This window comes from Siniperca chuatsi, linkage group LG16, assembly GCF_020085105.1.
Source record: "Siniperca chuatsi isolate FFG_IHB_CAS linkage group LG16, ASM2008510v1, whole genome shotgun sequence".
Classification (NCBI taxonomy): domain Eukaryota; kingdom Metazoa; phylum Chordata; class Actinopteri; order Centrarchiformes; family Sinipercidae; genus Siniperca; species Siniperca chuatsi.
In genome coordinates this window covers 3308893-3335616 of record NC_058057.1, presented here as the reverse complement: position 1 = coordinate 3335616, position 26724 = coordinate 3308893, and the positions used below count along the sequence as shown (strand labels likewise).

General features: G+C 39.9%; 1 protein-coding gene across 1 annotated transcript; it reads left to right on the top strand.

Annotated features, from left to right (window-relative positions):
* Positions 1-2058: 2058 nt before the first annotated feature.
* On the top strand, positions 2059-26465 carry ufl1 (UFM1-specific ligase 1). The gene is made up of 19 exons (XM_044168803.1): positions 2059-2406; positions 2597-2742; positions 3147-3175; positions 3327-3424; positions 3833-3947; positions 4128-4258; positions 6559-6617; positions 7090-7236; positions 19218-19393; positions 19501-19680; positions 19808-19934; positions 21649-21771; positions 21989-22109; positions 22192-22358; positions 23340-23470; positions 23680-23760; positions 23865-23950; positions 24061-24241; positions 25984-26465. Exons 1-19 carry the CDS (start codon positions 2330-2332, stop codon positions 26200-26202), a joined length of 2394 nt encoding a protein of 797 aa, XP_044024738.1. The 5' UTR covers positions 2059-2329; the 3' UTR covers positions 26203-26465.
* The last annotated feature ends 259 nt before the right edge of the window (positions 26466-26724 follow it).

The following is a 26724-nucleotide window of genomic DNA, read 5'->3' as shown; positions in this document are numbered from 1 at the left end:
GTCTTGATTCTGAAAACAGTGTCCAGATGACTACGACTGAAACCTTTTCTACGATAGATTTATACTGACTTCACCTGTTGTATTCTGCAATCAGATAAAATCATGAGTAGTGGTCCTTCGTCCTCATTAATCTTCTGTATGTTTTCAGTTTGTTTCTTATTCTTTAGCCCTTTGGTTTGGCGTTGTTACACGGATGTTGTTGTAGTGCTTGTAAAATTCTGATGAATACTGACACCTTTGTCCTTATCTAACTTTTCTCTTTTTCTAATCTTTTGATAGTGTGATGTTTTACAGATTTTTTTAAAACAAAAAATGCTCTCTTTACTTTATTATTTGGGTGGCAGTGCGTGTGTTTTCTTAAGGTGTTTCCTTAACCAACTAACCTCACTTTTGTGGTTCTCTGATTGAATAACTTACCCAGCAACTGTTGTGATGCCTGATGAAGGTCGTGCAGACAAATATTTTGTAAATAAATAAATATACCATGTGTAATTGAGACAGTGTGTGGTAGTTTTTTTGGCATTTTTCTCTTTGTTGGTAAAAAAAACCCACAATGTCCTATTTTATACCTTATTTCTTTAGATGATGTGCCTGACTGACAGTGAAGAGGCTTCTAAACCGCACTGCTAAAGTGTGTGCATAGTTTTAGAGGTAATTTACAGTTACTGCTCACTGTCTTACTGTGTGCACATAACTATGTCCATATTATTTCCAGTCATGCTCATTTGACATCTGCCAGATAGACATTTTTCACAGCACAGGTGTAATTAATAGCATTAATAATAGGTTGATAAATAGTCGTTACAGCTCATATCCATAAATGTAGATGTTTAAAAGTTACTCCAAACTGTTCAGCTTTTGCAAATTATTTGGCAGAAAAAACGAAAAACAAACATAATATAAAAATGCCTTAGGATTATGTAAACAGTAAATATGTAATGCCCCTATTTCCTTTGTACGTGTGTATAGATATCACTGATGTATACTGTACCGTACTGTATGATACATCAGTATCATACAGTACGGTACAGTATTCAGTTATTCTTCCTGAATCAGCAGGTCCCTCGTCCGCTCTAAGCCTCTAGCATCACCGCAAACCTACAGCAAAGTGTTCCATGAGTTCACCGGGAACTCTCAAACAGCAAGTAAGTCTGTTTCTCTCTTCCGTTGTTTTCTCACATAGAACCGGGCTGGGTTAAAGCTAACTTTTAACTGACGTTATGCTGGTCTGGCAGAAGCCTGCTGGAAGTAGCGCTAGCCACGTGACAGCTAGCTAACGTTAGGCTCTATGTCAACAAACAACTGCAGAGAGAGACAGACTTACTTGCGGTTTGCGATTTTCAGGTGAACTCCTGAAAGCCATCGTCATAGATGTGCGGCAAGAGGAACTGTGAGTTTTGCAGGTCTGTTTCTCTCTGCCGTTGTTTATTCACTAGCTGTCACGTGGCTAGCGCTACTTCCAGCAGGCTTCTGCCAGACCAGCATAACGTCAGTTAAAAATTAACTTTAACCCAGCCCGGTTCTATGTGAGAAAACAACGGCAGAGGGAAACAGACTTACTTGCTGTTTGAGAGTTCCCGGTGAACTCATGGAAGCCTTTGCCGTAGGTTTGCGGTGATGAGGCTTAGAGCGGACGGCTGGTTCGGGAAGAATAACGAACTGTATGCAAATGTAAATCACGCTCTCCTTGCCCCCTCCCCTCAGACCCGTCCTCGAGCTTCTCAGCCAATCACAGCGCAATAAATGAGTTTCTACTATACTCCTTCCGTTTCCACTATACTCTTTTACACACGTATACATTCTTCTCTTACATACATAAATGTTCTTCTTACATACATTTATATATAAATTAAATGTATACATTGACTGCATGTGCATGAGAGCAGATGTATGAATGTGTGAGTGAACATATATACATATGAGAGTGAAAATGTGTGGTTGTAAGGATGAAAATAAATTAATGTGAGAGTGAAAATATATGTTTGTGAAAGGAGAATGTATGTATGTGAGAGGACCAGAATGTATTACGGCTTGTTCGGCCCCTTATACTGGTCTCTAGCTCCAGTCTACCTGTCCTGTCCAAATGTGGATCACTTCAAGGACCCAGGACCTCAGAAATTCAAAGGCGTCAAATATGGAGCCATAGTGACTCGTACCGCATCTGGTAAACTGGAAAAGTGGGAGGAGAAGATTTGTTCCTTGTGGCTCACGGTTTTACGTCACTGTATGTCGACGTGTGGCTAGGCAGAGAGGTGCTGTCTCCAGCTAACGCTAGCTGAATAGTTACTTGTTGATAGTGGATGCTTAACGAACACATAAACTTTTAATAATGGCGGCTGACTGGGAAGAAATTCGACGGCTTGCTGCAGATTTTCAGAGAGCACAGTTTGCTGACACAGTGCAAAGGTAACTGCACCTTACGATACAAGCAGCTGTTAGCAGCAAAGCTAATCTTAGCTAACATTAAACTTTCATTCAAAAGTAACGGTGTTATGAATTGTCTCCTTTCCGTTAACAGCTGTCGTAAGCAATAACAAAAACATACGTCTATAACTAGTTTGGAAACGCCACTTATGACGCTTTTGTAAACCTACAGGCTGTCGGAGAGGAATTGCATTGAAATAATTTCAAAACTGGTCCAAGACAAGAAGCTGGATGTGGTGCACACACTTGATGGAAAGGAGTATATCACCCCAGCACAAATCAGCAGGGAGATCCGAGATGAACTCTACGTCCATGGAGGTCAGTTTAACAATCAGTAGAACGTGAAATACAGGTTCCAGAAATCATACTGTCATATATATATATATATATATATATATATATATATATATATATATATATATATATATACATATATATATATATATATATATATATATATATATATATATATATATATATATATATGTACACACTAAGCAAGCTAAAAAAAAGACCTGTCACACCTAAAAAAGGTATAGGCCTATAACATTCATATACTTTGTTAGGGATTTAATCACTTTTCCTGTACTCACTGTTGTCAGTCTCAGTAATAACTTAACATGACTATTGCTAAATAATTGTCAGCTGGCGTATTGTCAGCTGTGGCATATTTAGAATGGGACATTATAACAGTGAATAAATCCTGTCATTCTATTTCACAGGGCGAATCAACATCGTAGACCTCCAGCAGGTGTGTATTAGCACGTTGAAATATTACTTTGAGCCCTGAGTGTTACCACCTGTGTCCTGTACCATATGCCAATAGCAAGCTATGACACAGAATTCATGTTATCATATGTCTTTTATTAAAACTTCCTATGTCTTGATCCTCTTCCTTTCAGATTATTAATGTGGATTGGGTCCATGTTGAAAGTAGAGCAAGTGACATTGCAAAATCCGATAAAGGGGTTCAACTTGTACTGGGACAACTTATTGATGAGTGAGTATTAAGTGACACCTGTACCACACTAGTGTTGGAGCCCAAGGCAATGCTAGTCAGTCTGCCCATATGTCTGTCCAGTCTGCCCAAATAAATTCTATATGATGACACTGATATGGCACGTGTCGAACCTTGCTTTTAAAATACATTTGGTCTGTTTCTTGCTTAGGGATTAAACAAAAAAATCAATAGTTATCCTTTAATGAACATAGTTAATCAAAGACTTAATCCTTTTCTGAGAAACTAACCCGTTAAATCTTAACTGATGGGTAAAATGCAGATCTTTATCCCCTGAATAAATAAAGGTGAAAAAAAAAAATCTGAAACGAAAAAGCAAAATGAAAAACATATGCTGAGAACATATTGTCAAACTTTCTAAATAAGTTGATTATCTTGTGTTGTGTGCAGCACATACCTGGACCGCTTGGCTGAGGAGGTGAATGACAAACTGCAGGAGGCTGGTTTGATCAGTATTGCAGAACTGTGTAAAAACTACGACCTTCCAGGAGATTTCTTATCTGAGGTGAGTCACACCGCAGCCAGCCTTTACTTGCATATGTTTATCAAATCTTTCAAGAAATTAGGCAATAAATTGTGTCATGTATTGAGATGATTGATTCCTCTTGGCAGTCTTCGATGACCTCAGCTTCTTTTTATAAGTTGCTTGTTGACTTCACAGTGTATGTTTTTTAATATATCTCAGGAGTTGTCAAAGCGTCTTGGGAAGCTTATCCAAGGTGAAATGGACCAGTACAACAGGGGGGTCATATTTACTCCAGCTTTTGTTGCTCGTCACAAAGCTAAGATACGAGGACTTTTCAGCGCCATCACAAGGTAAACATTAAGATATTTCTCAAATTGGTCCTCATGCAAGAACCACTCGTACCGACAGATTTGTGGCAATTTGTGTTTTTAGGCAACTTGTCAGTCACCAATTTTCTCTTAAGTATGTTACAACCGGCTGCGGCCGTAACAAAGAAGGGAGATGCACACCAAACTTGGCAATAACAAACTGAAATTTATTGAGTAAGTTTATAACTGCAATGAGGTGTGTATGTGAGATAACTGTTGGGTTGTAGGATTGTAAGGCATCAGTCGTAATTTATCACCGCTCTCCCCCGGAGGGTCAGCCAGAACACTGCTTAAGGCCAGGATGCACTTTCTGCAGTACAAGCACAGGCATGAACCTCACACAGGAAATCAGAATAAGAATCGAGAATGAAGGTTGGTTCAACATGATTGTATTCAGAAGGTGTATGTGTGGTTTTCTGTCAATAAACAAAGAAATTAAAGCAATGAGTACAATACTGTTCGAAGTAACGTTACACATACAGTACATTGTGCAACACTCCTATCATTATCTGAACAGGAATATACAGTCTAACATACAACTTAAAATGGGAGCAAATATAAACAGCACACTCGTAAAAATATTCATAAAAAACTAAATATTTTGGGAACCTGTTTTTCTTTTGGCAGTCTACTCAGTGGTTAGATTTAATAGGTTTAAACTGTGATTAGTCTGTCCATAGTATGTTTAGCTGCTATTGCGTGATCCAATTCCAAGAGTTGTAACCTACTATTTCTATTTTGAAGTTTTAAGAATAGCTTTGCTAAAGCAACACGCCTGTTAATTCCAGCTTGTTGTAGCCATTATTGTGCACTTGACACTGAAACAGGAACCTGTTCCTATTTAAATCTGCACAGATTTTAATGCTAAGTTTCCAATTTCTTTTACCAATGACTGCAGATTTTCTTATATCCTTAACTAACATAACTGTTGCTCAGAGGTGTCTTTGTCTCTTTCTGCCCTTTCAGTGTCAGTCTGGTTGAACCATAGTACTGCATTTTGTGCATCTACAAAACATTCCGTTTGTTGCAAACCCTTCATACAAAATAGCATCTATTTGTAAAGAAGACTTTCTACAACCTGAAAGCATGAAAGACCATTCAAGTAGTATTCCTCTCAGCCATCTGACTGTACCGAATCAAGCTTTTGTGACAGGCGAGTCCAAACTTTTGAGTGGTTGTGTACATACTCGTAGCACTTTAGTTACATCTAGTAACTACCACTCTCAACTCTAGCTAACAGTAAGCTCTCTGTAACGGCATTTAACTGCCCATAAAGACATAATTAAGACACAAATGACATTAACTTACTCTGTCTTTGACGCACAACTTTAAGGAGAACAACACGTTGTCAGTAGGTGGTAATATCTCCACCAGCCAACTAACAAGCACACAACGTAAGGAGCACAATGCAGACCTTTTCCAGGTAGTTCCGTGGTGATGATGTCACCACTGCACTCGACCCGACCGCTGCCTCACTGCCTCAACTAAGGAACATAAAGGTGCAAGACAAACTAAAATTATGATATCTGGCTATCAATAAGGAATATTAAACAATGGCAAAGTAGGTTTAGAGCCTATTGTACAAGGTGTGAAAGTCAGAATCAGTGAGGCACATGTCGGTGTAAAACAAAAGAAGGCAACACAAAAAAGAAGCAGTCAGAGTTTGGTGAGGGGTGAAGGGAACGACACACTGGCGTCTGGGGCCATCAAAAGTTGCTCCTTTAGAAAGATGTTTTTTAGCATCTAACTAACTAGCATCCATGTCAAACTCTTCCCTCTTTATTTCTGTCACCTCTGACACATTATTGACAGTTGCATTAATATTTTCTAATTGATTCGGGACTCCTAATACAACCACTGACACTGCTAAAATTCTGTTTTCGTCTGCTGATTTCTGACAGCAGGACATGAAGGTCAGCAGTGTGAAATTCTTAATTTTACTCTTTAGTAACATTTTTGTGAATGAAACCTGTTCACAAACGGAGCAGAACAGGCAATTTGGTGGTGTCAATTCTGCAACTCACCACATCTCACAAACATGCCATTTCTCATGAACAGGTAGCATTCATCAGGCTGAAACGAGTGATTTACGACAAGTTTATGTAGTTAAGAGAGTTTGGTGTGTCCAACTTGGAACACTAGCACGAGCAAACCTTTAAGAAAAAAGTAAGAGAGATTTAAGATAAGAATACAAATGTTATTGCTTGATGCCCAATGTCCTTCTTAATCGTATTGTTTTGTATGTTTTACTAAATACCATCCCGTTTTACTTTATTTTGTAGGCCAACACCTGTCAGCAGCATGATTGGAGCATTTGGATTTCAGGAACATCTTCTGTACTGTAAGGAGAGACATTTGATAGTTATTAATTTGACTGGTTATGATGTGCCTCAGGTTGTTCCACACTGTTTGATATTGTGATTACAAGTAAAAGTATTATCAGCTAAATTTACTTAGTGTTAAAAGTAAAAGTACTCATTTTGCAGAAAATTTGGCCCCTGTGACTGATTAGATAAATTGCTTCATTAATACTGATGCATTAATGTGTAAGCAGCATTTTACTGTTGAAGTTGGTCGCGATGGAGTTAGTTTTAACTACTTTGTGTTGTTCTTTATTTGTTCTATTTTAAAAGCTTATAATGTGTTTATTTATGTAAAACATAAAAAAATCAGTTTTAATCTTCCCTCTGAAATGTATTAGAGTAGAAGTACAAAGTAGCACAAAATGTAAATAGTCAAGGACAAGTACCTCAAAATTGTACTTAAGTACAGTACTTGAGTAAATTCACTTAGTTACATTCCACTTTTGCCAGGTGTCCTGGAGGAGTTGGTGAATACTGGACGCCTAAAAGGAAGCGTGGTTGGAGGTCGGCAGGACAAAGCTGTGTACATCCCTGATATTTATGCCAAAACACAGAATGCCTGGGTGGACTCTTTCCTCCAGCAGAATGGATATTTAGGTATGGGTTTTTTAATTATTATTATTATTATTATTATTATTGTTAACATATTTCTGCTACAACCTGGGGTTTTTTCAGCTTTGAACCTTCCTTTTCTGACTGTGTATGTACTCCAAAAATCTCCGTACAATACAACACAAAACGTTGCTCTGTGAAGTGATTGTTTAGCCTTACCTACAAATTGACATTTCTCTCCACCGTGCTTTACATATAGGGATATGCACAACACTGTTTTAATCATTCAAGATAAAAGATGAATAGTAGAGGACAGTAATGAGAAACACAACATTAATAGAAATTAAAAGAGCTGGGCTCGACAGTAACGGTTGCGGAGGAGTCCGCCGTTTATTAGGCCGCCTGGATCCGTCTTCTCTTCCACACCATTTAAACATCCATTCATCGTCTGGACCGTTTATAGCCTGCCGCCTCTTCTGGACTGGAGTACAGGAGGTAATGCCAGACTTTCTGGGGCAAATTACAAAGCTGCAACTCTAGAGCGAGGTGTCACTCACTCACATTCTCAGAATTCCAATTCTGCAGAGTAATTGTGGAAACCAAGAAAGTCTCAACTGAGCAGAGAACTTTTGTACTGACATAGACAATATTCTAACAATGGCATAGCCGTCAGTACTGTTTAACATAGTTTAAACTGAAAATCAAATTGAATCATGGATTTGGAGAATCGTGACCTACTTTTTAACATAAAAAAATAGGGACAGCAAAACAATAATGATGGTTGAACTTTTTAAATTTGCAGTCACGGCTTGCTGTGGCCATGGCAATCACAGAAACCACAGTGATGGAAATGATACAGGAGCTGATTTAACTGTATCTGAGTTCCCTGAATGATACACCTCTTCACCAGCAGAGAACAGACAGATCAATAAAGAGAAATGGTGTTGGAGCAACATCAACTTCAAAGTTTAATTATCCGATCTGGACCAATAAACAACTTTTATGACCGATTTATCGGTCGGCCGATATTAGTCTTTTGCAGATATATTGGTATTGGCGTGTTTGTTATCTGATATGAGCCAATACAAAACAGTTTTTTTCTTCTGTATATTAGGCAGACAAGGAGACTTGGTGGTGGAACAAGGAAGTTCAGGAGTGTATACAGAGAAAGAGGTTAGCTAAGAAGAAGTGGGACACTGAGAGGACTGAAGAGAGTAGACAGGAGTACAGGGAGATGCAGCGTAAGGTGAAGGTAGAGGTGGCAAAGGCCAAACAAAGAGCATATGAGGACTTGTATGCTAGGTTGGACACTAAAGAGGGAGAGGTGGATTTGTACAGGTTGGCCAGACAAAGAGATAGAGATGGGAAGGATGTGCAGCAGGTTAGGGTGATTGAAGATAAGGATGGAAATGTATTCACAGGTGCCAGGAGTGTGACGGGAAGATGGAAGGAGTACTTTGAAAAGTTGATGAATGAGGAAAATGAAAGGGAACGAAGAGTAGAAGAGGTGACTGGTGTGGAGCAGGAAGTAGCAAAGATTAGCAAGAGTGAAGTGAGGAGAACGTTGAAGAGGATGAAGAGTGGAAAGGCAGTTGGTCCTGATGACATACCTGTGGAGGTATGGAAGTGTCTAGGAGAGGTGGCAGTAGAGTTTCTGACTAGTTTGTTAACAAGATCTTGGAGAGTGAGAGGATGCCCGAGGAATGGAGGAGAAGTGTACTGGTGCCAATTTTTAAGAACAAGGGAGATGTGCAGAGCTGGGGCAACTACAGAGGAATAAAGCTGATGAGCCATACAATGAAGTTGTGGGAAAGAGTATTGGAAGCTAGGCTAAGGGCAGAGGTGAGCATTTGTGAGCAGCAATATGGTTTCATGCCTAGAAAGAGTACAACAGATGCAGTATTTGCTTTGAGGATACTGATGGAGAAGTACAGAGAAGGTCATAGGGAGTTGCATTGTGTCTTCGTAGATTTAGAGAAAGCGTATGACAGGGTGCCGAGAGAGGAGCTGTGGTATTATATGACGAAGTCTGGAGTGGCAGAGAAGTATGTTAGAGTGGTGCAGGACATGTATGAGAGCTGTAAGACCGTGGTGAGGTGTGCTGTAGGTGTGACAGAGGAGTTCAAGGTGGAGGTGGGTGAGCACCAAGGATCGGCTCTGAGCCCCTTCTTGTTTGCTCTGGTGATGGACAGGCTGACAGATGAGGTTAGACAGGAATCTCCATGGACTATGATGTTTGCGGATGACATTGTGATTTGTAGTGAGAGCAGGGAGCAGGTGGAGGAAAATCTAGAGCGATGGAGGTCTGCTCTGGAAAACAGAGTAATGAAGCTTAGCCACAGTAAGACATAATACATGTGTGTCAATGAGAGGGACCCAGGTGGAACGGTGAGGTTACAGGGAGCAGAGGTGAAGAAGGTACAGGACTTGAAGTACTTAGGGTCAACGGTTCAGAGCAATGGAGACTGTGGAAAAGAGGTGAAGAGGCGAATGCAAGCAGGTTGGAGCGGGTGGAGAAAAGTGTCAGGTGTGTTGTGTGATAAAAGAGTATCAGCAAGAATGAAAGGAAAGGTGTTCAAGACGGTGGTGAGACCAGCGATGTTGTACAGCTTAGAGACAGCGGAACTGAAGAAAAGACAAGAGGCAGAGCTGGAGGCAGCAGAGCTTAAGATGTTGAGGTTCTCTTTGGGAGTGACGAGGACGGACAGGATCAGGAATGAGTACATCAGAGGGACAGCTCATTTTAGATGTTTCGGAGATAAAGTCGGAGAGGCCAGATTGAGGTGGTTTGGACATGTTCAGAGGAGAGACTGTGAATATATTGGTAGAAGAATGCTGAGGTTGGAGCTGCCAGGCAGGAGGTCTAGAGGAAGACCAAAGAGGAGATTTATGGATGTAGTGAGAGAGGACATGAAGTTAATTGGTGTGAGTGAAGAGGATGCAGAGGACAAGCTTAGATGGAGGCACATGATTCGCTGTGGTGACCCCTGAAAGGGAACAGCCGAAAGGAAAAGAAAATATTAGGCAGAAATAAAGGCCAGCAGTACTACAGTAGCAAAGGGTGTTAAATGAGAGAGAAGAAGCAGTTCTCAAGAACATGCATCATACCAGTAAAATACAGCTTGTGTCAAGAAATGTAACAGCCACCTCACTAATGGTTAAAACTATAAACCAGCACAAAAATGCCATCATGGTCTGAACAGACACATTACAAACACTAACAAAAAGTAAAATTTTCATTTTGGAACATAAGGCAGCAAACTTAACAAACTGCTTTCAGCACTAGGCAGTGCATGCTGGGAAATGTGGGCCGTTGCTATCGCTACAATACTGTCAGCACCGCGCAGCACATGTAGTAGAGTGCCGTGTGCACACCTGAGCAGACGTAGTGGAGTCAGAGCGGTGTGTTCACAGTAAGCTGCTAACTAGTTTGTGAAATACATTGCTGGGAAGTTAATAAACAATGAACCCATCATTTGTCCCTTTCAATATAACTCCAATATAACACTGTCCCTGACAACCGTCACATCACTTATGCTTATCACAACTGTTGGCTGTGTTAGCGAGGTAGCTAGCCAGCTATAGTTTGTCAATCAGTAGCAGATTAAAAGGTAAGCATCAGAGCATCTCCATCATTCTGCAGCTCTGCAGACAATGGTGTGGTGGTGGTTTGAGTCTGTTGAGTGTTGACTTCACACTACGTTGCTACCTAGTTGTTGAGATGCAATGCATAAATAACATCAAGAGCCTGTTTTTTTCACCGGATACGTTGAACGTTTCCTCTGAACGTTTATTCAATTCAATTCAATTTTATTTATATAGCACCAATTCATAACATAAGTTATCTCATTGCACGTTTCCTATAGAGCAGGTCTAGACCATACTCTATATAATATTATTTACAGAGACCCAACAAATCAAATTATAGCAGAGGCGCTGTTTATCTCTTGACTCAGCAGCAGCGAACCATGAGTTAATGTTTGTGACTGTTACATTAACAGCGAAATATTGCTACAGCAGAGTTCATTGAAATAATGGTTCAGAATCGGAACAAAGCTGTAACATGAATCTCATAGCTTGATAGAGTAGAGAATATGTGGTTTAGTAGAGAGCAGTGGTGGAATGTAACTAAGTACATTTAGAACTGTACTTTAGTACAGGTACTAGGTAGGTAATTTAGAGGTACTTGTACTTTATTTGAGTATTATCCATGGCATTTTCTGCTACTTCGGCTACTGACTAATACTGAACAGTGCTGATGTTTATTTAGCTATTTATTTTATTTTATTTATTCTTTTATTTTCTCATTGTTCATTTCTAGAATTGGTTGACAATGTATATGTTAAATTATTTAACATGTTGAAAAATATTAAATATTAATAAATAAGTTATTTGTTTAAGAAAGCAGCCTTCTGAGTACCTTTACATAGGCATATTGGTACAACATCGGTGCACAGTACACATAGAAAATGTCTATTTTCATTCAAGCTCAAAAATTCACTATATCGGCCGCCATATCAGTAATCGGTGAATGTTTCCTATAAAATCGGTATCGTATCGGTCTCAAAAATATCGGTCAGGCTCTGTTGCTAACCATTTATTCTACTTTAAGCTACAACCTGCTTCTTTTGGCTACGTGATGAGATTGGACCAGAGGGATAGCAGCAGCCTGTAGTATATGGTACAGGTTGTTAGAAGGATTGGAGCTAGCCTCTGATTGGACAGTTATTTTCTCCCGTTGCCGCTATACTGGCACACAACATAGTAGTTATTTAATGATTGATGGTTTTCAAGTCCAGGTAGCTCATTAAAGTTATATCATATTGAATGGGGAAGCGGAGATCAGCTTTTCACACATTTCCCATTTCAAAAATGATGAAGAAACATTTTGCTGAAGTGGATCCTCATTGTGTTGAATAAAATAATAACTCGAACAGCCTCAGTTGTCCTTACTTGAATATATGGATTTATTGTCCAATCATGTCAATCAAAGTGGTAAAAGTTTGCCTCAAGCAAGCATGCGATCTGTAGCCTCTGTCAATCTCTGGGTCCTATTTTAATTTTGCTGTAAAAGGGCCACTAAAAGGGTAAAAGACTCACGCAAGACTAGCTACTCTCCCTACACAGTGCAAGAAGGAAAAAACTCCAAAATGGTAATAAGAGGAAAAATCCCAAAAGCACCCATTGATTTAACTAAATCTTACAAACATATAACAAATCAAAACAAATTTAAAGGTGATAAACTGATTTAAACTCAATTATAGTTATTTAACAACTCAAAATGAACAAATACAATCAATATAAGATCAAAACATTGAATAATATAAAACAAAATGGAAAAATAATAGACATTGAAATAATGGGTCCTCTTATGTCCATGCAAAGGACATCTTTACACTCAATCGTACAGGCCATCCATTGTGAAATTCCAACCTTTCATGAAATGAGCAACCCAAGTCATACCAGTCAAACATTTCCCAGTCTGATTTGGTGAATGGAATTGGATTTAGCATTCATGAATGAGATGAGAATGGCAATTGTTAACAAACTCAACAGTTAGATCAATTTTCATTATTGGCATAATCCACCATCGTTTGCATAGCTAAATTAGCAGTCTCATTAAACTACATCTTTAAAGCACAATGCTCTCTTCTGATGTCCAGTGACGAGCTTTGTCCTCTTCTGTAAGGTTAATTTCGTCCCTCAGTGGTGCTATTGTCCAAGCACTCTGGTTAGCGTGTGAAAGGTTAGGATATGTGTCAGTGTCGCAATCAACTGAGCCCTTGCCCTCTGGGGATCCTCTCACATTGTCACCCCTGTGGATGAGGGCACCCGTGCCAAGTTGTGATGGAGCATGGCTGCACGGGGGCATTCCTCCTTCCATTGCTGGCCACAACCGCTTTTTGGCACCGTGCACTTGTTTCCCTCGATTGGATCTCTCCTGCACCTCGTGGCATAGATCCATTCTGGCTTTCCTTCCACCTTTAGGGCAGTTCTCGTGGTTAGCAGCACTTGGTATGGACCTTTCCATCTAAGAGGAAAAAAAGGCACAACCCCAATACCCAAACACAAAATTTCTTGGCTTAAAAGGATGGATAGCCTCTTTCTGTTAGGTTAGGCCTTTCTAGTCTTCTGACCACTCTACATATCTACACACTAGATATCGCATTCACCCCATTCACACACTGATGGCAGAACTGCTCATCAGTGCAATTTGGGGTTCAGTGTACTATGACTTCTTCCCATTTAGTTATTCTGCAGTCACTCTAGTCTCTTAGACATGGCATTCATTGATATTGTTAATTACTTAATTTAACAATCTGTAAAAATTTCCATGGTCTCCAATATTGTATCCTCTTCCGATGGAAATGCCTCATCACACTGTCTACCCCCACGATCCCACAAGCAGTCTCTTCTCACCCCAGGAGTTGATTAAGAGCCGTCCTCAGGGGAGGTAGACTTTCTGGATCTTTGGGTGTTTCTGAACCCTCCCCAACTGCGCGCAGATTAACTTGTGTGGAAGGTGGATGGAGGACAGTATGAGTTAGGATCCCAGAAACAAACCCAGATTGTCAGAGCAATTTGCTATACCACTGACAAAGAGGAAGGAGATAAAATATCTCTTTACAAAACTGTCACACTTTACTTTCAGAGCATCTGGTTCAATTCCATCAGTTTTAAAATTGCAATTTTAGACCAGTGTCATCATTGTTTTGGGCATTATTACAGAGGGACCCGATGGTGGTTCCAACTGGTCAAGCTTCATGAGGCTGTCTTTTGTTCTGGTTTGTTGACATGTTGTGCATTTGTCCACTATTGTTTATGAGATTTGTATGATGCCTAGCGGCAAACCATGAACAAATTATCCCCCCTTTTCCTACATGTTCCTACACTGTGTGCAACCTAGGTTAACACATGGAGGAAGGACTTGAGTTGGAGATGAGTTAAGCAGGGCTTGTTTAGTAGCAATGTAAGCTAACATGTTGCTGAAACAGAATATTAATTAGCAGGATCAGTATTGCCTGTGTGTGCCACGCACTTTATTATTGCCACTTTTGAAGGTAAGGTTTCAGTAAGTGGTAACAAGAGCTTAATGTTGGATAGGTTTACTAGATGATGTCATATAATCAAAACACATATGTTGGATCTATGCAAAATGGTGGCCTTAGCTAAAATACAGGCATGTGTTAGTGCCTACAACTTTCGTTAAGCAGATGTTTTAGGAGGCAAAGCATGCACCTCCACTTCATTTATGTAACTTTAGTTACTTTGCAGATTCAGATTATTGATACAAGATATAGTCAACAAATAAATTGATGTATTATTATAGATTAAAGATAAAACTTTATTGATTCCCTGGAAGCTACCCAGCAGTATCAATGTCATCGATTTATGGAAATATGTCAATTTGCATATTGTGCGTCGCAGTGACAGTCGCACATGCTCTGCAGAGAAACACACAGAGAAAGTCTGCTGTTTCTGTAGGCCTACTTATGCACCTGTTGTTGCCGATGTCATTCGGTGCCATGTTGGTTTCAAACGATTCGATAGGCGACATCATTAACAACAAGCCACCTTCACACGTGGCTCCCCTGCTGTTGTGAAAACGGAATCGCGGGTGAAAAAAATCCAAAACGGGAGTTGTGTTTTTTCGGGCGACTTTATAAAACATAGTGCTGCAGTCAACACTGCAGACACAGAGAGAAACAGAAAGAGGCAGGTGGGACAACCCGGAGTGTGTGTGTGTGTGTGTGTGTGTGTGTGTGTGTGTGTGTGTGTGTGTGTGTGTGTGTGTGTGTGTGTGTGTGTGTGTGTGTGTGTGCAGAGACCAGAGGTGGGTGCATGTGTGTGGGGGAAAAGAGAAGTGAAGGGAAAAGCAATGTGAGCAGATTAAAGTAGTTTGTGAGTAAACACTAAAATAAGGTGGTAAATTAGGTAGGATTAAAATGGTAACATGAGAAATAACTAACTACTACTAACTAACTACTAAATAATTAGAAATAGGGTAATAAATAAATGTATTCTTTCAAATATAATATTTTTAATAGACACATATATTTTTTGTTTCAGAATAATGCCCTGCAGTACATACTTTATTTCTTGTTACATTTGTTTGTTTTTATGAGAAAATGATTGAATAAAATATTAATGAGGTAATTAGGTGCAGCCCTAATCACTAGTGTCTCACAATCATGTAATTATCTTTAAAGTTAGTCAATGGGAGCTATATAGTTGGATGTGAAGCTTGGCTCTATGAACAAAAATAATATCAGAGTTAAGAAAGAATGGTCACATTGTAACCTGACCTGGAGCAGCTGCCATGTTTTGGATGACAGAAGTGTTCAGAATGTGCAACACAGATTTGATATAGCAAAGACTTCACAACTGAAGTCCATAACAATAGCCGTAGCTGTAACAGCTTGGCATCCCCTGAATTACAGGAGGCAGCTTAGAAGAATAGGAAGCCAGCAGGCCATAATGAGAGCCATGTTTCTGAACCAGGATGCCCCTGATGAAGCTGTTTGTCTCTGAAAAGGTAGATCATTGTCTGGTGCTGATGTGAGAGCAGCCTTCAAGTCTCTGAATGCAGATGTCATGCATTCAGTTAATTGAAGGGGTTCAGATGTAGAGCACAGAGTGGCAGCATAATCAACAAAGCCCATGTCAGTTCATCCATGAATCCAATGCTTGAGAGGAAGCACATCTCTGCTTTGTTATGTGGAAGAGGCACTAACTCTGTCTCTGGTGAGAGTAAAGAGTACGGTCTAGACCTGATCTATAGGAAAAATGCAATGAGCTAACTTCTGATATGAATTGACGCTATAAAAATAAAATTTAATTGAATTGGTGAGAGGGGGAGGCAACCATCTTCCAAAATTTCCACAGTTAGGTGACCCAAGACTGAGCGATGCTCTGTGACCTCTGTCAGTCAAAATATTTCAGGAGGAGAATAGAGTAGTCTGTTTACATACTTTATCAGAAGCAAAACACCTCCATCAGGTCAACAAAGTCACAAAAGTCTCTCTTTTACCTCTTTACCTTTGTAGAAATAACACTGACAATCAGACAAATACTGCTGAACAGAATTATTACACCACTGTGTAAAATTTGAACTCATGAGGTGATGAGCCCAAATTAGAATTAACATCAGTCAAAATTGGAATTGCACCCAGCTTCCAAATCTTGAACAAAGCACCATTCTCCAGGTTTGTTACCTTTCAGAGATATAAATGTACTAGTGGCTAGAGGCAGGTGTCAGAACACCTTGTTCTAGAATACAATCAATAATACAATTATTTCTCTTGAGGTATCTGATACTGCTTAAAATGTGGCAGAACTACATTTGGTCTCAAAGTCATTTTATGTGGAGGAGCTAAAATTACAACGTCAACACTGTTTTATGCAAAGCCCATAATAAATTCCAAGGGAAAGCAACAATTAATTTAGGAAAGGAGTAAAATAAATTTGCTCTGATGCATGCAGAATTAACAATCACTCATTGTCAGAGATAGAATGTAAACAATCCAAAGGAGCAGTAAGGGATGTGTGTTCCTGTTTGTGTTATCGGATAGTCTGCACCATGCGTTCCACATCTCAAAGTTAAAAGTGTATGGGACTGACTGACGGAAAAAAATTTAACCACAGATTTAATCACATACACATTAGATGTTTGCAACAACAACTGAGCCACCTGAAACAATTTATCATCTAGAAGTTCCAAATCCTCAAAAATACAGTAAATCACAGTAATCAAAGAAAACGAAGCATCTACTAAAAGCTCACTGAAGAATTTAAAAATCAAAAAATATAACAGCTCAATAGAATTAAATTTGATATCAGCCTGAACTTTGGTACGGGCTCAATCAATGGAATTCCAGCAACAACTATGCACATTTTACACATTTACCAACTGTAGAAAGAATAACTACTGTCAACCTTACATTTAGACAATTTTATTTATTTATTTATTTTGCTTGCAACACAGGAGTAATACTGATTTCTGCTTGACATCACTATGCATTGTTATGATTTCCGTGCGGACTGGCCATGGTGTGAGACGGAGGAGGCATGAATGCTGGGTATTGAGGCATGTTCTGTTGATTAGGCGCTTGATATTCTAATCTGTTGGATCGGTCATACGGATAATTTGGCTGACATCGGTTGTGAGAATCTTGTCTGGCCCTGCAATCTCTTGCCCAATGTCCAGTTCTTCCACATTTATGACACTTAATGTATCTCTTCTCCTGTCCCTGTGTGTTTGTGCCTGGTTTTGTTGAGCCTCTCCCTCAGCTGTAATCTGAACCATCGTGAGGACAGCTGTTCTTTCCCTTCGTCTAAAACACCACTTTTCTCTAAGACTTCAAGTTTATGTTTGACCTCTGAAAATTTATTTGTCTGCCTAATGAAAGCATTGATTTTAAGGATAGTTGCTATATTAGGCAATAAGCAATTCATTAGAGTTTGTACTGGTAGTGGTTCACATTGTTCCATTTTCATGCCTGCAATTGATTTCCACATCTTCTACAATCTTTTGATAAAGTGTGTAACAGATTCTTCTGGTCTTTGGAAACTCACTAAAATCAGCCTAATATCAGTAGCTTGATGTGTATTTTCATCATCTCTGCAGCTCTGGTTTGCAGCCTCCATCATGGACATATGACATGCAACATGTTTAGCATAGCTTTGTTCTATGATGTCCCTGATCAGACACCCACTCACAGTGTTTGTCATCCTCATCCACACCACAATGCTGATAAGCCACTGCGGACCACACTGTCATACATTCGTTCATATATTTGAAATCCTGGCTGGATTTACATTGTTTGGATTAACATTCATTTCAGCCATTTGCAGTTTATTCTTATCAAACACCCCTTCATACGGCCATTCAGCCTTTGTCCACTCACACATGAGCGAAGTAAAAGGGAACATAAAATTCCAACCTTTGTGCATACCCATAATTCCAGCTGGTATGCGTGGAGAGAAGGTTGCCTTATATTGTGATGGTAGGATCAGGGACATTCTGATTTTGCAGCTCTGACCCTGCTTGCCTGATAGTGGCAGATTGATCTTTTTGCTCTGCATCTTTACTTTTATCATCCTGTAGTAAATTTTTACTTGGTGAATTAACTATAGATTCATTTTTAGCCTCTGCTGTGGACTGATTATTACCCATATTTACAGCATGCACATTAAAACATTAAACACACACATTCAATAAATAGTGCTGCTGCATCAAAAGTCTCCACACTTTTCTTATTCTTATCCACGTCAGCGGCTGGCAGTTTGATGACCTAATAAGTGAAAGCTCAGAAAGCGTTTCACCTTGTGTACACAATTTTCTGTGCTTGGGTGAGGCTGTGTATCACCCCAGAATGTATCATAATAGAGGCTTGTTGTTCTTCTGGCCAGGATAGTTTATCTTTATTAGCTTTATTTTGGAGCTTTTGATCAACAGGGCATTTGCAAGTTTAGGCACAAATGTTTGTACTTATTTTCTCAATTTCTGAACACACAGCTTCATCATGCTTTTGACTTTAACCCGTGTCCTTCATAGAAAGAGTACTAGTACTAGGATATTTTACTCAAGAAAAGTAAAAATTACCACTGTAAAATTCCTCCCAGTAAAAGGGAAAGCGTGGGTAAATTAAAATGTACTCTGAGTAAATGTTGCTGCGTTACATTTTTTAAAAGGGAAGCACCTATTGATGATGATATTGTAATGTGATACCACTATTAATTTAAAGAACACATTTAGCCTAGGAAATAAAATCCAACATATCAATGTATAAAGTAAATGTATTTGTATAAAGTTGAACGTTTCTCAACTTATCCAGGTCGCCCTGCAGGGATACTTCTGAGTCTTAAATCACAGGGGAGGTGCCTTGATGTTATTTAGAAGTTTCATTCACAATGAATGGCAGCACCTCTACTGCTTGAATCTGTATGTGTGAATGTAGGGTTAGAGTAGTGTGATGTGCATGTATTGTAGTCTAAATGTAACTGATGAAGTTTTCCTCCTGCAGAGTTTGATGCGTTGGTCAGATTGGGGATCCCAGACTCCCCCAGCTACATTAAGAAGCGCTTCAAGTCCAACAAGCTGCTGTTCCTCAGAGCAGCCTGTGTGGGTCAGGCTCTGGTCGACCAAGTGGAGGCCTCTGTGGAAGAAGCTGTCAATTCTGCTACATGGACTGACATACAGGTGCTCACACAGCTCTGTCCTGCAGCTCTGTCTTTACCTGTCCTTACACAAATTGTTAAAAATATTAGTTACCTCTGTTTTTCATTCACGCTTTCCCCGATTTTTAGCCGATTTTGCCCAGCTGCCTGTCAACAGAGGACATCGGGATGTTGATCAACCAGGCTATGAGAAACACTAATGTCCAGTCCTCTGCCAGAGTGCTGGGAGGCACAGTCGTCGTCAGTGAGAAGTTCATCAGCAACTGCCTCTCTTTATTCGATGAAGCCATGCAGCAGAAAGCTCAGAAGGTACAACCTCCTTTGTCACACATCTCCATAGAAAACTCCTGTGTAGAGCCAGTTAGTAAAATGCCCAAATGAAATATAACACACTTTGGAAGTACAGTGTCTGTGTTTTTTGTGATGTGGCTCTCAGGAAGTCAAGAACAATCCAGTGTTTCTGATAACTGAAGATGATCTGAAGCAGACATCCATGCTGACAGAGAGCTCTGCACCTTCTAAAAAGGAAAAGAGAGAAGCAGAGCGCAGGAAGAAGGTTACAGGTTGGTTGAATGCTCCCCACCTAACCCTGAGACTAAACACACACAGGCAAACTGTAAAATCTAGTGCAAACCACAAGACTTCAATTGTTTTGTTTTGTCAAACCAACAGTCCAAAACTAAAATATATTCAGTTTAGAAAACCAGAGATTATTCACATTTGAGAAGCTGGAAGCAATGAATCTTTGTCTTCTTTTTGCTGATTATCAAAATAGTAAATTTCCTGTCGATTGATCAATTAATTGACTAATCATTGCAGCTCTAATACACACAGAGCCACATTTAAAATAGTGCAGGCCACAGGCACTAATTAATTATATTACTAATGCAATAATAGTCATTAAACAAGCTTCTTGAACTTAAATGAACAATTTTTTTTAAATTTGTTAATCCATACATATTGTGCTGTTTATCCACGTCAGATTAATTTAATTAAGTATTTCATCAAGAATTATTGTTATGTACTGCTGGGAAATACTGTAATATACTGATGGTGAAACAGATATTAAATTGCATTCTGTGTGGTATTAAAGCCCTGTGGACAGCAGCTCTGAGTGCAGCAGGTGGAGGTGGCGATGGCATTGATGCAGCTGATGTCTCACTAGAATACTGAGATGAATGCAGTAACAAACAATTAAGACTGCAGTAGCAGCCTGTAGTGATGTTACAATTAATTAAATATCAAGTTCAGATTTAAGTTTATCACAACACAAAAAACAACCCCCTCCCTCTGTTTGTTTTCTTGTAGTAATTTGGATTGAGGACATTTAACATTATTTTGTTCTAATTCTTTCCAGGAAACAGTTTTTAGTTGTTGTTTTTTAAATTATTATTAATTTTTTCGTTCAAGTTCCCCTCTGCACAAACATTTTTCTTCTTGTTCCATCACTTGGATGTTTGAGCTTCACTGTGCATAATGATGTATGTACAGAGTTTGTTTTCACATTCATCTTCTGAAGGGGGAAAGTTTCCCTTCTCACCTTCAATCTCAGTTTAACACGTAGACATATGAGATGATTTTGTGATACCTACTTTAGAGCCAATCGTGGTCCAGTATGCAACGTACACAGGTGTTAGGTGGAAACTTGAATCCTTTTCTGTGAAGTAGGAGACATAATGTCCAAAAATTAAACTTTTTTGAAATGAAAAACATTTACATATTGGTAGATTCTGGATTGTTCTATGAGAGATGTGTATGTCATTTTAAGAATTTAGAACGAGGTAATTGAACTTTTCTCCATCCCTACTTTCCTTGTGGCTTGTGTAAATTCATTGGGCTATTTTTACGCCTGCTCTTTTGTTTGATACATGCGGCACATTTGTTTGAGGCAGAATGCATCACATCTCCACCTGAAAAACGAGCACAATCCACCCTAACATTGACTTTCTGAGTGGTTTCATTGAATATCACAATAATTGAATCCAGTCTGAGCTTTTTGCACCGTGTCTGTGATCAGTTATGTAGTTTGTGCACCCTTATCTCACCATACTGTAACAACACTGGGACAAAAATGTCTTGTGATGTAAGCACCACAGTAATTCTGAGATTTGAAAAGTCTCGTAGTGTGCACTCTGCTGTAGCAGTACGCTAAGCCAGCCCAGCAGGAGAGCACTTACTTTCACATGCATATCTGTTATTTGATAGACTAAGGAAGGGTGCTGTTTTTGGATTTTTTATATATATATAATCATATCTGTATAACTGTTTCTCTCCCAGAGGGTAGTGGCAGTGTGAAAGCAGGCGGAGGAGGCAACGCCAGAGAGATCCGGATTCGTAAAACCAAGAAGAAAGGAAGGAAAGATGAGGACAGCGATGAGGAAACCGGACCTTCACAGCAAAGTACAGTCACAGCCACAAAGCTATTTTATCTTCACAGGGCATAATGTCTCTATATGCACATTAAGCCTGTTCAGTGAGGCATTTTACTGTAACAAGAGTGTAATGGCTGGTTGGCTAGAAATCTCTCCCCTGGGTTGTTAAGCTTTTTTTCATGGAAGACAAAGGTAACTGTAGTATCCCTGTGAGACCAATTATCTTGTGTTTTACCTTTGCCAAGATCGTGGCAAACAGACTGCAGCCCCCTTTATGGCCCAAGAGGAGATCGTGGCTGTTCTAGAGGAGAGATTGAGTGACTGCCCCGAAGAAATCCTCTCTGAGCTGGCAGAGCATTTAGTAAGGTAATACAATGTCTAAAGTTAGTTTCACTGTTAACAAAACTGAGAACAATAGTCCATTCTCTCACTGTTCATATCTCTGCAGGCCTCTGACTAAAGCCTATCAGGAGGTGCTGCGGACAGTGTTCATGTCCTCCACCAGCTCTCCATCAGGGGCCAACAAGAAGAAGAGCATGAAGGATCTACAGGAGGAGATCACCAACCTGTACAACAACATCCGACTCTTTGAAAAAGGCACCAAGTTCTTCTCTGGTAAATCCTGCTCTCGCCACTAAAGTGCAAATCAAAAATCACAAATGACTGGCACCTTAATTCTCAAAACCCTCTGAGAAGAAAGGGTGAGTCATAACTCAAATCAGAACACACAGACGTCATACACATACCGCTGGAATCAGTGTGACACAACATGCAACAACTTAAACATCATATAAAAACAGGTGCTCCTTTTAACTTCAGATCTTGTATCACAATCATCATGAGCATGAAAGTCAGGTTGGACATTAGACATAGTTGTTTGATCAAAAACAAAGTCTTAACTCACACACTGCCAGTTTATTAGTTCCACCTATCTAAAACTAATGCAGTTTAATACAACAGTCCTGCAATAAATCCTGCCTTCAAGAAGGTTCCAATGTTCAGTTTTTTCAGTATCAAAAGTAATCCAGTTGATGTCGATTGTTGTCTGTACATCCATAGTTACAGTGCAAACAGGAGCTGCTAGTAGCTAGAACATTACACTTCCTGTTTACATCACCCAAAGAATGATGAGAACTTTGGTGGCAAATAGATGTAAATGGAAAAATATACGTAAGCCAAACAAAAAGCAAGCTTTGGCCATAGTGACGTTTACAGCTATTCTGATTGGTTGGTTTGTAGATGTGGATTGTAGCAGCAGTCACATTGTGAGAATTTTGTCTTAATTTTCTGACTAATCTTCTGACCAGAATTTCGACATAGGCTGCCTCAAAGGTTTAAGTTGGCCATCAGTGGACACATCACAGTGTGATGTAAGACCACCATTTTCAATTGACAGCCAAAGGTTTTACCACATTTCACTGTCAACTTTGGTCCGGGACAGCCCAAAACTGCACACATGTACAGGGGCTTAAGTTACTCTAAAACAATATATGGCATGCCTATCACACATGCTACTATGTTACTATGCCATAAATCTGTAAATAAAGGGAGCAGCACAGGATAAGTTAACTTAATGGAAATTCTTTGATCATGCAGATGAAACCCAGGTCCACATTGCCAAGCATGTCCTGAAGACCCTGTGCACAGATGTCACCAACATCCTGGTCAACTTCCTGGCTGCTGACCTGATGATGTCTGTGGAGAATCCCAGCACCATCACCAGTGAGGTGAGAAAAAGCTCCTGGTTTGTTCTGTGTCTCCTCTCAGTACCCTTAAATAAATCCAGGAAGAGATGATCAGCCTGAGAGGCAAAGAGCTGAGATCACATTTAAATCAAGTTAGAGTTAATTAGGACTGTGTGTCATTGTTTGAAATGCACCGTGGGACTTGTTAGAGCTTGGACTTCATCATTAATGTCTCGGATGTGTTGCCTCAGGTCAGAGTGAAGATTTTGGGCAAACTGTCAGAGGAGACCAAAGGACCTCTCATGAAGCTGCACAACTGCCTGAACAGCAAAGTAAGTATGTTTCCTGTCAGTTACATCATCAGCTTGTCGCTTTAGCTTAATGGATAAAACTCATATACAGTGATGGAAACTTTTTCACTTTTTGTTCTTCACAGACTATTGAAGACTTCCTGACCAACATAGAGACCTGTGCAGAGGTATGTGGCTTCATGCTAAAGAAGGGAGACAAGAAAAAGGAGAGGTAATGAAAATGCTGAGTTTTAATTTTGGACGTTTTTTTTTTTTTTTTTTTTTTTTTGTTTTTTTACTATTAGTGTTTAATTTTGAGGTGTGTGAATGTGTGTCATCCAGACAGGCAGCGTTCCTGCACCGTCAGGCTCTCACTGAGCAGCTGAAGGAGACGGAGGATCCAGCTCTGGTCCTCCACCTGACCAGTGTGCTGCAGTTTCAGGCCAGCACCCACTGCATGCTGCACGCTCCTGGACGCTGCGTGCCTCAGATCATCGGCACCCTCACGGGGCGAATACCCACAGTATGTCTGACACTCACTGACTTACTGAGTGTTATAAACCACACTCAGTAATGTGGCTAAAAGCTGTACTTGCTGATCAGCATATTGTTGTTACATAACAATGGCCATGTTTGCAGGTGGTAAGCCAGAGAGGGTTTTTGCCACTTGTCTAATTTTCAAGTTGTAGCTACTGGATGTGAACATTAAAGGATAGGTTCACATTTCTCTAGTCTGTCTTAAAACAATACTCCCAGGCCCATCTGGACTGTACATTGAAAGAGTTTTTGCTTGCTGTAATCATTACTCCTGTTCACACTGGCCGTGAAGCGATCCCTTTCTAACATGATTTTAATGGCAGTGGAGAAAAAACCACAGTCCTCGTTTATTGTAAAAATACATTCTAAAGTTTAACTGAGGTTAATATGAGGCTACAGCAGTCTGTTAGACAAATCAAGTGGATATCTTCCAAAGTTAGTCTTTGTATTCAATTTAATTAAATTTTATTTATATAGCTCCAATTCTTGCACTTGGCGACAGTGGCAAGGAAAAACTTCCAGAAATCTCGGGCAGAACCAGACTCGTGGGCGGCCATCTGAGAGAGAGAGAGAGAGAGGGAGAGAGATGCAACAATGCAAATTCCACCTAGAATTTTAAACTAATAATAATGTATTGGTAGTGGTAATATTAATAAAGAAATAATAATAGGAATGATAGTGATAGGAATAATAATGAAAATAATAGTAATAAGACTAATAATAACAATTGTAGTAGCAGTTGTCGAGCAGGAACACGGGGTCAGCAGGTGTCCCACAATCACAGATCCAGACTCTGCAAGTCCGGAGGCAGAAATACCTGCTGAAAGCGACAGAAGGAGAGAGGAGAGAGATGAGAAAGCACAAAACTACAGGAGAGAGAAGATGTCGAGTTAGTAACATGCATTAATGGGATAAAAATGCATATAGAGGGAGAGGAGAGAGGAGCTTGGTGTATCATGGAAGTCCTCCCGGCAGTCTAGGCCTATAGCAGCATAACTAAGGGACGGTTCAGGACAGCTTAACAAAGTATCTAAAGGTTTTTATGAAAAATTGTCATTATCTTGCCGAAGCTAAGCTTTAACACAACCTTAAACAGGTTGTGGGTTTGATTCGACCATCTGCAGCAAATATATTGAGATAGAGGGCTGTTCCCAAACGCAGTATGGACCAGAAAGAGTTTAGTCAGAAGTCTCAGCTCCTTATCATTGAGCAAGTGGTATTGATCAACAACCCAGTCAGCCACTCACAAATGTAATATGGTCATTTTATGCTCCAGGTTGGTCAAGTTTTTTAGTTAAGTTTTGATCCACCATTTCAACACTTCATCACTGTTCATAGAGAAGATTTTCTCCCAGTGACAGAAGCAAAAACATGAAACTAATTTAGGCAAATAAGGTCAAATATACACCATCTCAGTTAGGGGTATGGGAGGGATTTCCTGTGTAGCGACCTTAGTTTGGGATCTAGAGACAGGTGTGTATTTCCATGAAAACCTACAATAGTGCAGCTGTAACTCAGTCATAATAGACATGTTTATTTGTGCTTCAGTGTGGTCTAAATGCTTCAGCAAATGTTAGCAACACTCTGCTTCATTTTAGCATTGTTTAAAGCCAGTTTTCAGACTCAGCAGCTGTGGGTAATCTCCATTTGCCGCAGTCAGTGTAATAGAGCGTTTGTTTGGTGAGTTAAACTGCTGAAATGTTTGTGTGCGTCCATGTGTTGTTGCAGGACCAGCAGCAGCTGCTGTCTGCCTACCAGAGCCTGGTGGTGAAACAGCTGGTGAGCCAGAGTCAGAGCAGAAAGCAGGAGGCGGCCGAGGGCGAGGCCGATAAAGCAGAGGAGCAGGATGAGGAGGCCAGGAGCGTCCGCACACAGCTCATGGCCCTAACACCACAAGTCAAGGATCTGGTGCTGTCCCAGAGGAAGACGCCTTTCACAGAGGACTGAACGTTTGAAGGATTAGAGAAATGCATGTCGCAACTGATCTATAATTAATCTTTTTATGGTCTTACATGCTCGGATGAATACTTTTAACTAGCTAGATCAGCTGTTAATACTGTATTTTGTCCTGTATTTTCCATGTGGACATAATTCTAAATTATTAAAGGAAATTCATGTGGGATGTCTCCCTGTAAACCCAATTAACATGAAAATCCTCAATGAGGTTCTGATTTTCATGCATTCATTAAAGCTCTCATATGTTCAACTTATTTATTGTAAAAGGTTGTAGAGTCATTATGGGGCGACAGTGGCTTAGTGGTAGAGCGGGTCGTGCGGGTCGAAGTGTCCTTGGGCAAGACACTGAACCCCAAATTGCTGTGAGTGTGTGTGAATGATTAGTTTCTTTCAACTGATGAGCAGTTGGCACCTGCCATCACTGTATGAATGTGTGTGAATGGGGTGAATGTGATATGTAGTTGAAGCGCTTTAAGTAGTCAGAAAGACTAGAAAGGCGCTATATAAGTACAG